Source organism: Procambarus clarkii, chromosome 13 (genome assembly GCF_040958095.1).
Source record: "Procambarus clarkii isolate CNS0578487 chromosome 13, FALCON_Pclarkii_2.0, whole genome shotgun sequence".
NCBI classification, from domain to species: Eukaryota; Metazoa; Arthropoda; class Malacostraca; order Decapoda; family Cambaridae; genus Procambarus; species Procambarus clarkii.
The window spans coordinates 20,506,369-20,524,473 of NC_091162.1; the positions used below are offsets into that span (position 1 = coordinate 20,506,369).

The window sequence follows — 18,105 nt, forward strand, 5'->3', positions numbered from 1 at the left end:
AGAAAATAATTAGAACAACTGAAACGAATTAAGAGAGAGAGAGAGAGAGAGAGAAGACTAACTCAATTACCAGTGTTAATAGCAGCAAGACAAAACAAAACATTCAAGAGTCATTTACCTCAACAGACAAGTAAATTACTGGGTCCCGGGAGCTGGAGGTCATTCCCAGCAAACACAGCTAAGAGCAGCTAGGTAAGCCACAGATATTCCTAGGCCCAAGGTAAGACATAATGTGGTCGTGGACGCTACAAGCACCACCGTAAATATTGAGACACAAATGAGGATAACATAGTCCTTCTCAATCTTTTCTCCACAACGACACTTTAATAATATTATATAGAAAAATTAAGCTCTAAAAATAACGCCACATTTTTGTAGTTATAAAGTAAAATATCGCGACGGTTAAATAATTGTTGGTACTTTCTTATAATAAATTGTATTATATGAATATGGTTTGTTACGAGGTAGTTAGGTCATAGCACAAGCAGTTGCGACGATGACAAGCCACAGTCACTGTAGTACTACGTGATACATCATCACCGTAGCAAGAGTACCACAACGACGGTGGTAACTAGGGCGTAGGGAGGCCTCTTGCGGGTACCGTCACCACTGTAGCTGGTGGCTGAACATTGGGTAACCTGGCCAGGTACCTCTTAATGCTGGCCTCAGCCTAGCGCCGTGTCCTGCATTACCTACCATCATCAATCATGGTCGTCGTGTAGTTTAGCTTCGCGAATCAACTTAAGTGGGGGATTCAATTGCCAGAGACCTCGGCACCCAATGTTTCACTGTAAACAATGGGATGCAGCCCGTCCTCCAAACAAAGAGCCAAAAGTGATTCCATGCACCCACCAAACCCCCCAGCTGTTTATGAATGAAAAACGGTTTACACACGACTCACACAACCCGTCCTCGACTCAAGTCCATTACATCCAGCGGTCGCCCCCACAGACGCATTCATAAATTTTAACATGCTGTTCATTCAGAACAAGAATTTTCTCAAATATAAATTAATAGTATGAGATATTAGCATATTGTGCAGATATAGGCATAGGTTAGGTTAAGTTAGGTGTTTAGGTTCTGTTGGCGATTATTTGTATTTGTAGTACGTGGGTGAAGCATTTACAGCGTTGTGATTCGAACAAAATTCGTCAGTGAAGCACTTGTTCCGGATATGTTCGAACGTCAGCAGTTGTGAGTCGTGTGTAAACCGTTTTTCATTCATAAACAGGGGGTTTGGCGGGTGCATGGAATCACTTTTGGATCTTTGTTTGGAGGACGGGCTGACTCACAACTGATGACGTTCGAACATATCCGGAACAAGTGCTTCACTGACGAATTTTGTTCGAATCACAACGCTGTAAATGCTTCACCCACGTACTACAAATACAAATAATCGCCAACAGAACCTAAACACCAAACCTAACCTATGACTATATATGCACCATATGCTAATATATTATAATATTAATTTATATTTGAGAAATGTTCCGTTTTGAATGAATAGCATGCTAAAATTTATGAATACGTCTGTAGGGTCGACCGCTGGATGGAATGGATTTGAGTCGAGGACGGGTTGTGGCATAGGCACCAGAGTGATTTAAAGATATTTACATGGTGATTTAAAGATATTTACAATCAGGTTCATTTAGACTTGATGTAAAGTTAATATATATACACTTAGCTAATGGTATGAAAATAAGGTGGATTAGTGCTACTTAAGTGCCAAAGAAGAGTTATTGGTGTTAAGATCAACAGCAGAATGCACATGGTGTCTCTAGTGACACCTTAACAACAGATGGACAGTTACGTGGCATCTTCCAGCGCTGGAACCCAGGCGTAAACAATCAACACTAGTGGCAGTTCAACTGGTACACGAGGCGGATCCTACTTATATCCTCCCCAAATACTGTACACGTCACATGCACACACACACAAAGGTAGAGTCTACACTTAACATCACATAACACATAAACCAGAGCTCAACCAAGCACGTCTACTTGGGTTTGACTGCAAATATACACTCAATCACACACACACACACACACACACACACACACACACACACACACACACACACACACACACACACACTCACACACACACACACACACACACACACACACACACACTCAATCACACACATTGTTTAACTTATTTAAATGATTTAACACGGGGGGGGGGAAGGGAGGGAATAATTAGAAGAAAGCGCCAAGCCACCAGGACTATATAGCACTGGGAAGGGGTCAGGATAAGGATTTGGGATGGAACGGGGGGGGGGAGGAAGGAATGGTGCCCAACCACTTGGACGGTCGGGGATTGAACGCCGACCTGCATGAAGCGAGACCGTCGCTCTACCGTCCTACCCAAGTGGTTGGGGGGGGGGGGGAGGGGTACGCGAACAAGGGGACACAGGTGGAAGCTGAGTACCCAAATGAGCCACAGGGACGTTAGGAAGAACTTTTTCAGTGTCAGAGTAGTTAGTAAATGGAATGCATTAGGAAGTGATGTGGTGGAGGCTGACTCCATACACAGTTTCAAGTGTAGATATGATAGAGCCCAGTGGACTCTGGAACCTGTACACCAGTTGATTGACAATCGAGAGGCGGAACCAAAGACCCAGAGCTCAACCTCCGCAAGCACTAGCTGAGTACAACTACGTGAGTACACACACGGGCCTCGCGGCTGAGTGGACAGCGCTTGTGGATCGTAGTCCTAATGACCCGGGTTCGATTCCCGTTGGAGGCGGAAACAAATGGGCAGAGCTTCTTTCACCTTGATGCCCCTCTTGACCTAGCAGTAAATAAGCACCAAGGAGTTAGATAGCTGCTACGGGCTGCTTCCTAGATTGGTTAAAAAGGCGGGGTCCAAGAGCTAATAGCTCGATTCTGCAAACACAAATAGTAAATACACACACACACACACACACACACACACACACACACACACGCACACACACACACGTACGTGATCAATTGGTGGATTGGAAATAATTCCTAACATTATATACAACCAATGTGAGACCAGTCCACGTGTATGCTGATCATGTGTAAAACTAGCTTTGTAGAGCACAAAACTAGACCTTCAGAGTGCCCAGAAATTAGTAAGAAGACTGGTTCCAAAGCTAAGAGAGGATAGGCTAAACATTTAAAATATCCTTGCACACGGGTCTAAGGAAAGTTTTTTTTTTGTAGGGATATTCCTGGGCGGGATATATTCCCAAGCCTCTTGGGAATATATCAGAAACAAGTGTTACTTGTTTCTGTTTTACTTGGGCGGAGTATGAGCATTTATGACTCGTATGGCCGCTTCAGTAAGATTTTGCCCCATGTGTTTAACAACTTCTTTTGCTCTGTTGAATCTAAACTTATTGGGTTTGTAACTGCACTGTGTTAGATAATGTTCCAGTGGTCTGTTGGTAGGAGAGAGAGGCTCAACATGCCCAATTTTAGTGACGACACAAAGTAAATAATGACAGCCTGATCCACCAAAGAGGAACTTTAACTGGAACAAAACTAAGGCTGTATGGAAGTTTCCTCTGGTGGGTAAGTAGTGAACCTACTGGCAGGTACAAGGTTAGGGGGGAGATGGGACGGAGGCAAACAGTTTTTATTAAAGACATGACGGAGCATTTGATGGCCAAGAGTAGTTGAATCACATTACCGAGAGGTAGAGGGCGAGGTCCAGACTCCATGCTCCACCCAGCACACACACACACACACACACACACACACACACACACACACACACACACACACACACACACACACACACACACACACACACACACACACACACACACACATATTACAATAAACTTAGTGCCCAAGTCACACACTGACGCCAGGAGGATCTGGGTGCCCGCCCCGACAATGAAGGGAAGGTTTTGCGTCGAGCGTTCCTATATCCACCCGCTGAGCGCTAATATGTGAGCCGTCACGAGCCGAATCATCGTAAGGCTTCTCACATATCAGTGTACCAACTACTTCACCAGCCTTACCGTATACATGTCTGCTGGCACAAGCTCTCCCACATAGCCAGCCACTCCCACATGACCTTAGAGCCAGCCACTCCCACATGACCTTACAGTCAGCCACTCCCGCATGACCTTACAGAGCCAGCCACTCCTACATGACCTTACAGAGCCAGCCACTCCCACATGACCTTACAGAGCCAGCCACTCCCACATGACCTTACAGTCAGCCACTCCCGCATGACCTTACAGAGCCAGCCACTCCCACATGACCTTACAGAGCCAGCCACTCCCACATGACCTTACAGTCAGCCACTCCCACATGACCTTACAGAGCCAGCCACTCCCACATGACCTTACAGAGCCAGCTACTCCCACATGACCTTACAGAGCCAGCCACTCCCACATGACCTTACAGTCAGCCACTCCCACATGACGTTACAGTCAGCCACTCCCACATGACCTTACAGTCAGCCACTCCCACATGACCTTACAGTCAGCCACTCCCACATGACCTTACAGAGCCAGCTACTCCCACATGACCTTACAGAGCCAGCCACTCCCACATGACCTTACAGTCAGCCACTCCCACATGACGTTACAGTCAGCCACTCCCACATGACGTTACAGTCAGCCACTCCCACATGACGTTACAGTCAGCCACTCCCACATGACCTTACAGTCAGCCACTCCCACATGACCTTACAGAGCCAGCCACTCCCACATGACCTTACAGTCAGCCACTCCCACATGACCTTACAGAGCCAGCCACTCCCACATGACCTTACAGAGCCAGCCAATTCCATATGGCTTAGCCCAACCACTTGGGCTGGACGGTAGAGCGACGGTCTCGCTTCATGCAGGTCGGCGTTCAATCCCCAACAGTCCAAGTGGTTGGGGCACCATTCCTTACCCCCTCGTCTTTGGATAGATTAATTATCTATTAATTGATATTAATAGATCAACCATAATTGATCTTGGTTGCATATACATATAAACATATGTATAATATATCAATTCACTTGTGTAATTAGTTTAAGAAATTGGACATGCTCGCTATATAGTGTGAATCATATCTAGAACACCCTGTTGTTGAGTCATATCTGCCAGGTGACAGGTCAGGCACCTGCTGACATGACACTTCTCACTGCAGGTACCAGTAAGGGTCAGTACATGTATGGGTCACCACACTGCAGGTACCAGTAAGGGTCAGTACATGTATGGGTCACCACACTGCAGGTACCAGTAAGGGTCAGTACACGTATGGGTCACCACACTGCAGGTACCAGTAAGGGTCAGTACACGTATGGGTCACCACACTGTAGGTACCAGTAAGGGTCAGTACATGTATGGGTCACCACACTGCAGGTACCAGTAAGGGTCAGTACATGTATGGGTCACCACACTACAGGTACCAGTAAGGGTCAGTACACGTATGGGTCACCACACTGTAGGTACCAGTAAGGGTCAGTACATGTATGGGTCACCACACTGCAGGTACCAGTAAGGGTCAGTACATGTATGGGTCACCACACTGCAGGTACCAGTAAGGGTCAGTACATGTATGGGTCACCACACTGCAGGTACCAGTAAGGGTCAGTACATGTATGGGTCACCACACTGCAGGTACCAGTAAGGGTCAGTACACGTATGGGTCACCACACTGTAGGTACCAGTAAGGGTCAGTACATGTATGGGTCACCACACTGCAGGTACCAGTAAGGGTCAGTACATGTATGGGTCACCACACTACAGGTACCAGTAAGGGTCAGTACACGTATGGGTCACCACACTGTAGGTACCAGTAAGGGTCAGTACATGTATGGGTCACCACACTGCAGGTACCAGTAAGGGTCAGTACATGTATGGGTCACCACACTGTAGGTACCAGTAAGGGTCAGTACATGTATGGGTCACCACACTGCAGGTACCAGTAAGGGCCAGTACACGTATGGTGACCACACTACAGGTACCAGTAATGGTCAGTACACGTATGGGTCACCACACTGTAGGTACCAGTAAGGGTCAGTACATGTATGGTGACCACACTACAGGTACCAGTAAGGGTCAGTACACGTATGGGTCACCATACTACACATTAATACTTTACTACCACACTTGCCGGTATTAAGTCTAACAGTAAATACAGAAGAGACTGAATTGTTGGTTTTAACTGGCATCCACATCATCAAAATCTCATCTTAGACTTAGCCCATAAAGGTAATATGTTGTCCACATGCCTATCATAACTGGAGTATACCTGGCGTGGGTTCTGGGAGTCCTCCTACTCCCTCGTGTTGGTCTCAGGCTGTTGCTCGGAGCGGTCCGCAGGCCCTCAACCCAGTAGGTCCGCCGCCACCTCTTGCAAGAACGACTCAATTTTTTCTTGAATGTGCCCCACTTTCTTCCGGAAATATGTCTTATGTTTATTGGTAGGATACTGAACCGCCGTGGACCTGTGATACTGACACAGTGTTGTGCGACTGCTGCCCCTGTGTCATGTCTACTCTGTCATGTCTACTCTGTCATGTCTACTCTGTCATGTCTACTCTGCTTTCCTACCACACAAATCGCTCTGGTACGTTCTTATATTAACCTACCAGTAGATGCGTGCCACCATGTGCCTCCTGAATCAAGTTTGAAGTTGTCACTAAAGTGGTTGTGCAAGTTAGCTTTCTGCGGTCATTTAGCTTTTATCGAGGTAAACTAGGCTTAGGCTCCACTGGCTGTATGAAGGGTGATGGGTCCTGATCAGAGCTCAGTGTTCTGACCAGTACAGTAGACCTTATAAGGGGAATCAAATGTGTTTATTTTTCGATTTGTATTAATACTCGACTTTGATTTCAATAAGTACCTAAGAAAATCATTTTATTTTATTATTCCATGATAAACACGATTTTATTGCACAAATTGAATTAAAATATTCCAAAAGTAATTATTCATTTATTAATATTAGTTTCTGATGTAGATATTTCGATATATACCAAAGTTCATCTATGGTGACCAGACCACACACTAGAAGGTGAAGGGACGACGACGTTTCGGTCCGTCCTGGACCATTCTCAAGTCGACTGTGACTTGATTGTGACTTCAATATACTTTAGCCACGTTATTGTGACTCATCGCCTTCATCTATGGTCTCTAAAGTCTATAATTTACACGTATTTTGTAATGACTTATGGTGCAGGCCTGTGTATGATAGTGATACATATGGTGCAGGCCTGTGTATGATAGTGATACATAAGGTGCAGGCCTGTGTATGATAGTGATACATATGGTGCAGGCCTGTGTATGATAGTGATACATATGGTGCAGGCCTGTGTATGATAGTGATACATATGGTGCAGGCCTGTGTATGATAGTGATACATATGGTGCAGGCCTGTGTATGATAGTGATACATATGGTGCAGGCCTGTGTATGATAGTGATACATAAAAATCCTGTTATAATTGTGGCTCTTGACATTACTCAAGCAGAAGGTAACAGTTATGAATACCACAGTGACTGTTGTTGTTCTAGAGTCAGCTACTGGGAGTAAACAGTTGCACGGGCTATGGTGAGCCCGTCAACACAGTTGCAGGCAGCACGGGCTATGGTGAGCCCGCCAACACAGTTGCAGGCAGCACGGGCTATGGTGAGCCCGCCAACACAGTTGCAGGCAGCACGGGCTATGGCGAGCTCGTCAACACACAGTTGTAGGCAGCACGGGCTATGGTGAGCCCGTCAACAAACAGTTGCAGGCAGCACGGGCTATGGTGAGCCCGTCAACAAACAGTTGCAGGCAGCACGGGCTATGGTGAGCCCGCCAACACAGTTGCAGGCAGCACGGGCTATGGTGAGCCCGTCAACACAGTTGCAGGCAGCACGGGCTATGGCGAGCCCGCCAACACAGTTGCAGGCAGCACGGGCTATGGCGAGCCCGCCAACAAACAGTTGCAGGCAGCACGGGCTATGGTGAGCCCGTCAACAAACAGTTGCAGGCAGCACGGGCTATGGCGAGCCCGCCAACACAGTTGCAGGCAGCACGGGCTATGGCGAGCCCGCCAACAAACAGTTGCAGGCAGCACGGGCTATGGTGAGCCCGTCAACACAGTTGCAGGCAGCACGGGCTATGGTGAGCCTGTCAACACACAGTTGTAGGCAGCACGGGCTATGGTGAGCCCGTCAACAAACAGTTGCAGGCAGCACGGGCTATGGTGAGCCCGCCAACACAGTTGCAGGCAGCACGGGCTATGGCGAGCCCGCCAACAAACAGTTGCAGGCAGCACGGGCTATGGTGAGCCCGCCAACACAGTTGCAGGCAGCACGGGCTATGGCGAGCTCGTCAACACACAGTTGCAGGCAGCACGGGCTATGGTGAGCCCGCCAACAAACAGTTGCAGGCAGCACGGGCTATGGCGAGCCCGTCAACAAACAGTTGCAGGCAGCACGGGCTATGGTGAGCCCGTCAACAAACAGTTGCAGGCAGCACGGGCTATGGCGAGCCCGTCAACAAACAGTTGCAGGCAGCACGGGCTATGGCGAGCCCGTCAACAAACAGTTGCAGGCAGCACGGGCTATGGCGAGCCCGTAGTATTATGTTGTGGCTGCATATGAAATGCCCAGCTTTACACTCGACTTGTTCGTTTATTCTTAAATAAGCTGCTAAACCTGCTCACAAGAATGCAGACGCTGAAGGCTTACTCTTTGTTGGGAGTTCACGTCATATATGACAAGCCTAGACAGTATATATATACGAAAATTATATAGTCTAATGATGAAATCCACAAGGCCCTTGATGAGGGTTCGAACCTATGTGCTGGATGTTCCCAGACGAGCTCTAGTCCACTGTACCACCACATGCTACAGGGAACATCCTACGCATAGGTTCGAACCCTCATCACGGCTCCAGTGGAGTTGTTCATTTGATATATCACGTTGGTGTGATATATGTATTATATAATCTACTTATGTTGAAAGTAAGTAAGTCAGAACTTGACTTTGTCTCTTCAATTCATTACCAATAATAGGTCTATATAAAACAGTTTAAAATTTTCACTAACTAGGACGAATTGCAGACGAGGAGTCAAAATAACGTGGCTGAAATATGTTGACCAAACCACACACTCAAAAGTGAAGGGACGACGACGTTTCGGTCCGTCCTGGACCATTCTCAAGTCGATTGTGATCTTCTTCTTGAGGTTATCTTGAGATGATTTCGGGGCTTTTTAGTGTCCCCGCGGCCCGGTCCTCGACCAGGCCTCCACCCCCAGGAAGCAGCCCGTGACAGCTGACTAACACCCAGGTACCTATTTTACCGCTAGGTAACAGGGGCATAGGGTGAAAGAAACTCTGCCCATTGTTTCTCGCCGGCGCCTGGGATCGAATCCAGGACCACAGGATCACAAGTCCAGCGTGCTGTCCGCTCGGGCGACCGGCTCCCTATGCAGGCAGCACGGTGATTGGGACAACGAAACGTCGTCGTCCCTTCACTTTCTAGTGTGTGTTTTGGTCAACATAGGACGAATTATTGTGTTGAGACGTGTGGCATATATAGCAGGGAGGAGATATGTGAGCGCGCGGGAAACCTGCCGCCACAGTGCTAAACTGGGCCCCAGTGTGTGTTTACTTAACCCTTCATGACTTGTGGGGCGTCTCCGTGCCCCTACCACCAACCTCATTAACACATTTATTACATATAAACATCAACATAATATGTAACCAGTCAAGTTGGAATATTATTTTGGCTTAGATTTTTTCCTATTATTTTCGGAGAGGTTGAGGGGATTTGTGAGCGGCATCTCCCCGCGTCGCCTCCGCCAGGACGGTCCCTGCTCTAGCCTAACAAACCTTTACTCACATCTGATGATTAATTAGGATTTATTAATACTTATGTAAAGAAAACACACACACACACACACACACACACACACACACACACACACACACACACACACACACACACACACACACACACACACACACACATACTCCCTAAGCAATAGGAAGCAGAGAGTTACAATGAGGGGTGAGACCTCAGATTGGCGTGAAGTCACCAGTGGAGTCCCACAGGGCTCTGTACTCGGACCTTTCCTATTTCTGATATACGTCTATACCCAGAGGGTATAGACTCATTCCTCTCAATGTTTGCTGACGACGCCAAAATTATGAAAAGGATTAAGACAGAGGAGGACAGCTTGCGGCTTCAAGAAGACCTGGACAAGCTGCAGGAATGGTCGAATAAATGGTTGTTAGAGTTTAACCCAAGCAAATGTAATGTAATGAAGATAGGGGTAGGAAGCAGGAGACCAGATACAAGGTATCATTTGGTAGATGAAATACTTCAAGAGTCAGAGAGAGAGAGAAACACCTGGGGGTTGATATCACGCCAGACCTGTCCTCTGAAGCTCATATCAAGAGGATAACATCAGCGGCATATGTCAGGTTGGTTAACATGAGAACCGCCTTTAGAAACTTGTGTAAGGAATCTTTCAGAACATTATATACCACATATGTCAGACCAATCTTGGAGTATGCGGCTCCAACATGGAGTCCATATCTAGTCAAGCATAAGACTAAACTGGAAAAGGTTCAAAGGTTTGCCACCAGACCAGTACCCGAGCTGAGAGGTATGAGCTACGAGGAGAGACTACGGGAATTAAACCTCACTTCGTTGGAAGACAGAAGAGTTAGGGGGGACATGATCACCACATTCAAGATTCTCAAGGGAATCGACAGGGTAGATAAAGACAGGTTATTTAACACAGGGGGAACACGCACTAGGGGACACAGGTGGAAACTGAGTGCCCAAATGAGCCACAGAGATATTAGAAAGAACTTTTGTAGTGTCAGAGTGGTTGACAAATGGAATGCATTAGGAAGTGATGTGGTGGAGGCTGACTCCATACACAGTTTCGAGTGTAGATATGATAGAGCCCAATAGGCTCAGGAACCTGTACACCTGTTGATTGACAGTTAAGAGGCGGGACCAAAGAGTCAGAGCTCAACCCCCGCAAGCACAATTAGGTGAGTACACACACACACACACACACACACACACACACACACACACACACACACACACACACACACACACACACACACACACGTTAGAACATCATTCAGAAACGTAAGTAAGGAGGCATTTATAGGCGCTTTACACTGTCTACGTGAGGCCAGTCTTGGAGTGTGTCGCCCCATCATGGAGTGTGTCGCCCCATCACACCTGAAGAAACACATAAGGAAACTGGAAAAGGTTTAGAAGTATGCGACGAGGCTCGTTCCAGAGTTACGAGGGATGGGGTATGAAGAGCTCCTGAAGGAACTGAACCTTACGACGCTAGAAAAAAGAAGGGAGAGGGGGGGGGGAGATGTGATAGGAACGTATAAAATACTCAGGGGGAATTGACAGTGGAAATAGACGAAATGTTCACACGGAATAGTAACAGAACGAGGGGACATGGATGGAAGCTGGAAACTCAGATGAGTCAGAGATGTTAGGATGTTTTCTTTTAGCTTGAGAGTAGTGGAAAAATGGAATGCACTTAAAGAGTAGGTTGTGGAAGCAAATTCTATTCATAATTTTAAAACTAGATATGATAGGGAAATGGGACCGGAGTCATTGCTGTAAACATCTGATGCTCGAAAGGCGAGATCCAAGAGTCAATACTCGATCCTGCAGGCACAGATAAGTGAGTACACACACACACACACACACACACACACACACACACACACACACACACACACACACACACACACACACACACACACACACACACACAAGTATCTCGGGATCCAAGAGTCAATGCTCGATCCTGCAGACACAAATAGGTGAGTGCACACAGCCAGTGAGTAATATGGCCCCAGTGTGAAGAGCAGTAACAATAAAGTGGTATACCACAAGAATCATCACTAGGTATCATTCTTTTTGTTTCACGTCCATTACATCTGACTGTGGGAGTCGACCCCTTCATCACTCACAGCTGACGCCAAACAAACGAGCTTCAGGTGACGCCAAACTAACGAGGTGCAGAAGGTGACGCCAAACTAACGAGGTGCAGACGGTGACGCCAAACTAACGAGGTGCAGAAGGTGACGCCAAACTAACGAGGTGCAGACGGTGACGCCAAACTAACGAGGTGCAGACGGTGACGCCAAACTAACGAGGTGCAGGTGACGCCAAACTAACGAGGTGCAGGTGACGCCAAACTAACGAGGTGCAGGTGACGCCAAACTAACGAGGTGCAGGTGACGCCAAACTAACGAGGTGCAGAAGGTGACGCCAAACTAACGAGGTGCAGAAGGTGACGCCAAACTAACGAGGTGCAGGTGACGCCAAACTAACGAGGTGCAGACGGTGACGCCAAACTAACGAGGTGCAGGTGACGCCAAACTAACGAGGTGCAGGTGACGCCAAACTAACGAGGTGCAGGTGACGCCAAACTAACGAGGTGCAGGTGACGCCAAACTAACGAGGTGCAGGTGACGCCGAACTAACAGCAAAAGGCTGCAGAAAGTTCCAGAATGATACCTGAAGAACGTTACAGGTGGTCCAATACATAGTAACTGTGTTTACATCACAGAGGTGCAGAGCGATGACACTGGGGGCAAGTGACGAAAAGCCGCTTGGTCACCACACACTTGAATAGGCATCACCACCTCCGATTTTGATCCCATCCATTAAAACGGGTCAGTACAAGGTAATTATTAGCAGAAAACTTTTTGACAGTATGGTTACAGCCTTTGGAAGGGATGTGAAGATACAGTATTAAGCGCTCGGATTCGAGGAAGGAGTGAACGCAGCCCGTCCTCCTGTTTCCCAACGTCAGGAAACTGTCGTACTAAAACGTACGTATCCTAACCCACCAGTGAGCCCAAAACAGAAAACGGGACAGTACGAAAATTTCGCAAGCAGCTACTATTTTCTAGTACAACAATGTTTGGCCATACGTCAAAATGCGATGTTGTATTAGGAAGACGTGTTGATGAAAGAACGGTTCCCAACTATCTGGACAATCGGGGATCGAACGCCGATTCTGCAAGAAGTAAGGCGGTCGCTGTACTAGGCAGTCTAAGCAGATGAACTTATGGTCACGACTGCGTAGGAATAGTGCCGTGGAAAAGCATTGTCCAATCTACAGTGCACTCAACTCGAGTAAATGAACTAAATAAGTTATATACGTACGTAGCCATTATGTATAATTCAGGGCCATGACCTCCAGGAAAATAATACGCCCGTAGCTCGCGTACTTTGAGCACATCTACTTGTAATATTCGCATGTAGCCTATCATACAGCAGCATTAAATTACATTTTATAAATTTATATTCAGTGGTACTATCTGAAGATTAAGATGCTCCAACGTAGTATATTTAAACTTTAAACAAAAGTAGGGAAAATACGAGGGCTGAAATTGTAAAGGTAAGATATAGAGGTTCGTATTTTGTGGGATCAGCTCCATGTTTAGCAGCAACCTTGCCTTCAATGGCGCGGAAAACGTGAGAGTAGAACTGATGGTGACATGTCGTATGCCACATGCGTCAAGCCTAGCAAGCATGATACGACGATGCACTTCATGCTGATCAAACTATACGACAAAGATTTACATGTGCAATTTATGATTTTTTAAATTATCAGCAGAAAGCGCCAAGCCATTACGACTTTATAGCACTTGGAAGGGGTAAGGATAAGGATTTGGGGTAGGACGGGGGGAAGGAATGATGCCTAACCACTTGGACGGTCGGGGATTGAACGCTGACTTACATGAAGCGAGACCGTCGCTCTACCGTCCAGTCAAAGTGGCTGGACATGCAACTTATGAAGTATCCAATGATATTACGTCACCTGGCAAAGTGACTTTAGAGAAGAGATGGGATTATACGAGAAGAAACTGTTAATAGGGAAACAAGCAATTGTAATAAATCATTTTGGACAGAATTTAATATAATTAATTATTTTACCAACTAGGATAAGAATTATGATAAAGAGGCAAAAAATTCTGATCTCGTCCCTCCTACTTGAGAAATGCTTATTATTCAGTTACCGGTAACACCTTCATAATTAAACTGCATAACTATAGACAAATTAGTGTGCAAATTATCAATATACAGCAGAATAATCAGCCATTTGTATTAATATAATACACCTTTCCTTAATAATGATTGCGTTTGTTTGTATCTATATGCATAGCCTAGTCCGAGGGGGAAAAATAGGGGGGGGGGGGGATAATGCCCAACGCAGGCCGTGCTGCACTTAGTGTAAGACGTCATACAGCTGGACATCGTATTATACACTGTATACATTAAAATATGTCAAAAACATACAACTACAGGAAAAACCTAGTCTGAATGCACCTACTTTTTGCACTAATCTACACTTAGGGTAAGGTAATTTATTATTCAGCAAAGCCTAATCTAGTACTTTGTAACGCCTTTAGAGTTATATCAAATATTACAAAAATACAATATTTATTTACAATTTTTCATAAGTATAAACTAATAACCGTATTGACAGCCTGATCAACCATACTGTTGGTGACCATAGCTTACAGTGTTTGCGTGCATCACAGCCCGCATAATCCGGTGACCTATGGAGGTGTTTACAAGTTCTCTCGGAAACACTTGGTGCTCGTGTAATAATTCCAGTAATAATTGTATTATTATTACTCTACTCTATTTACTCTATTACTCTAATAATAATTATATTTAGAAAATGTTGAAGTCTTTGAAATTTTTATTTAATTTAATCCTAGTTTACTTACTTCTCCCTGCAAATCAATGGACTTATTTTGCATATTCTATTCTACCATTCCTCTTGGTCTCGAAGGGAATTATTTCAGGGTATAGATTTGGAACCAATTCTTCTAATAATTTCCAAATACAGATTATTTTTCATTTCTTTTTTATTGTTGCCGCCGGAGGCGGCTAATTTATTGTGCACCCCATACTCATCCTGTGAGCGGTAGCGCATAAAGGGTTACAGAGGGCACAAAAGGTCTTTATTAGACTTCAACGAAGATTATTATATTAACAATTACATCTATTCTGAACACCTTATAATTATACTGTCAGCTAGTAACAGAGAGTGCTCCATTTCAATAGCTATTTATTTACAGTTAATCATTATACATTAATGATTCTCTTGCCTGCGTTCCAGGGAATATACTTTGGGCGGACTTTAAGTTTTCCAACAGATTTAGATTTTATTGAATGGATTCTGGCAGTAAATATTCTCTGTACAACAATTTCATCGGCGGTAAACGAAGTAGTTAATTTGCGACAGTATTTCACCTTAGAGAGTAGCAAGCTCTTCAAGTATCGTTATTGATTAAGCATCTCTTTGTTGAAAGGTTTTAGTTGTCAAACCTATTCTGGTTTCGAGCGCTTAAAATTTGTCTTCCTCTCTATGGTATGTATCTTGAATTACTTTTGTATTCAGGTCCTATATTAATTTTCAAGTTTATTTATAGCGCAGAAAGCTGAATGTACATCTTTGTTGAACATCGTATTGTTTACCGTGGCCCTTTAGAAGTTAAAATGATAGTGTTCTCTATGGACGCTAATGGATGATACAACACTATAGTTTGTGGCTTTATATCGGTTATGAGAATGATAAACTTTGGAGCAAGTACATAGAAACAGTTTACTCCACACATACTCTTAAGTGTATAATGTGCGTTTCAGATAGATATTTGGTGAGTATCTCAACTCGCCAAAGAATACAGATTCAAAGACAAGCAAATCAAACCAATAGTTGCAAGTACAAAAAAAAAGGTGATTACCCTCCCGTAAACTTAACCAAACCATACAGAGCGCATCTAAAGGGTGGTCCAACCTCCCTAATCCTGTTTTAACCAAGATTGTTCGTCCCAAATCCCGAGACGCAAAAAACTGCCCAACAAAATAATCCCGTGTGGTGATGTGGTAACAAAAGCCGAGCTTAACTATCGCACCATCAGCGGCTGGTGCCAGGCAGCGGTAAGTAAGTAGTGTTAGAAGACGGTATCCATGGACCTCTGACCCCCATCCTGAGGAGGGAAGCAGTCCTCACCTACACTACGGCCCTGTTCCCTCCTGGTGTACACCGGGTAATATGACATACGTCAGTTCTGTGGGTATTATTTAACCGGGAGTCTCCCCTAATATTTGACAAACGAGCCCCCTAGCACACCTCATAATGCTGTTAAGAAAACATTATATATATATATATATATATATATATATATATATATATATATATATATATATATATATATATATATATATATATATATATATATTTTAAACTGAATACAGTATTTTGTTACTACTTTCTACACCCACAATCCTTAATGTAATTCATTTACACTTATAGGTTGAAGTGGGTTAGGATTATGAACAAAAGATATGAAAATAGGCTCTAGTACGAAGGTTCTGGTATCCAAGGAAAGATACCTCACGGAAGGCTTACCATATCTTCAGGCAGCCTTCAGGATACCGTTCCCTTCAAGATACCCTACTTTCAGGCTTCCGCACCTTCAAAATACCTTAAATTCAAAGTACCTTACCTTCAAAGATTCTCTTACCTTCAGGATATCTTTTACCTTGAGGATACCTTATCTTGAGGCTACCTCACCTTGAGACTACCTGGTAAGAAGGGTCAACATACCTGCATGTGGCGTGACGCTGGTGACGGTGTTGGCTCGTCGAGGTAGCGAGGACTGACCCTTGGAGAGCTTCCTGTAGAGGCGCAGCATGTATCGTGGAGGGCGAGGGGGCCTGCCATACCCGCCGGGGCCCCCCTCGCTGTTGGGGACCCGCAGCACCTGACGGAGGGTCTCGACCAACACCCCGGGAACCGCCACCTCCTTGTCCCTTGCACTGTGGACGGCACCGCTGACGGCCGCCCACACCACCCACGCCAAACACGCCCACCCTACCATCGCCACCCGCACATCTCACCACAACAAATATCACCACAAAACACACTATGTCACACCGAAAAAAGTTTATTCAAACTACCGCAGTTATGCCCACAATCGTAGGCCTTCTCGCACCTAACTGTCGCATACCAGACTGAGGAGGGACAGGAACGACAGTCGTGTATGCGAGCAGTGAGCACGCCAGTGAGGCGCAAGGCAAGAGCAGCGGCACAACCTCCCTCGCCGGTGTGTGGACCAACACTGAGTGTATCGTCTCTCCGTGCCGGACCCGCCTCACAGGGGGCGGGGCCTGGCCGTGGGGCGGACCCCGACCAATGGGGCGGGGCTACGGCCAAGGGGGCGGGACCAAGGGGGCAAGGCCAGGGCCAAAAGACGGAAGTGTGGCCAAGGGGGCGTAGCCGTGGCCACAGTGTCGAGATTATGACCATTGAGAAGAGGCTTTGCCAGCCTGGGAAGAGCAAAATCCAAAAGTTAGGGGCGAAGCCATGGCCATAGGGTGATGAGGTAGAAGAGTAGAAGGGTAGAGGTAGGGGTAGAAGGGACAAAGGACGTGTCATATGGCCAGGGGATGGTATGACAGACAAGGCGGTATGATAGACAGGGACGGTATGATAGATAGGGTGATACTATAGACAGGGCGGTATGATAGACAGGGCGTTATGATAGACAGGGCGATATAACAGACAGGAACGAAATGACAGACAGGGCAGTATGATAGACAGGGCGGAATGACAGACAGGGACGGTACGATAGACAGGGCAGTATGACAGACACGGTGGTATGATAGACAAGGCGATATGATAGACAGGGCGGTATGATGAACAAGTCAGTATGATAGACAGGGCGATATAACAGACAAGGCGGTATGATAGACAAAGCGGCATGACAGACGGGTTGTATGAAAGACAGGGCGGTATGATAGGTAGGACGGTATGATAGGTAGGACGGTATGAAAGTAGAACGGTATGATAGGTAGGATGGTATGATAGGTAGGACGGTATGAAAGTAGAACGGTATGATAGGTAGGACAGTATGATAGGTAGGACGGTATGAAAGAACGGTATGATAGGTAGGACGGTATGATAGGTAGGACGGTATGATAGGTAGGACGGTATGATAGGTAGGACGGTATGAAGGAGAACAGTATGATGGGCAGGACGGTATGATAGTAGGGTACTATGATAGACGGGACGGTATGATAAGACGGGACGGTATGATGAGACAGGACGGT

General features: G+C 45.9%; 1 protein-coding gene across 3 annotated transcripts in view; it reads right to left on the reverse strand.

Moving 5' to 3' along the window:
* LOC138364267 (uncharacterized) overlaps positions 1-17,724 on the reverse strand; it is a 405,233-nt gene extending 387,509 nt beyond the window's left edge. Inside the window, exon 1 of one of the 3 annotated variants that reach the window (XM_069323768.1) lies at positions 16,601-17,724. In XM_069323768.1, the coding sequence (XP_069179869.1) occupies positions 16,601-16,874 (274 nt within the window). In that variant the 5' untranslated portion in view covers positions 16,875-17,724. The remainder of the gene's footprint in view (positions 1-16,600) is intronic. The other 2 variants (XM_069323769.1, XM_069323770.1) reach the window with 2 other exon arrangements.
* Between the last annotated feature and the right edge of the window lie 381 nt (positions 17,725-18,105).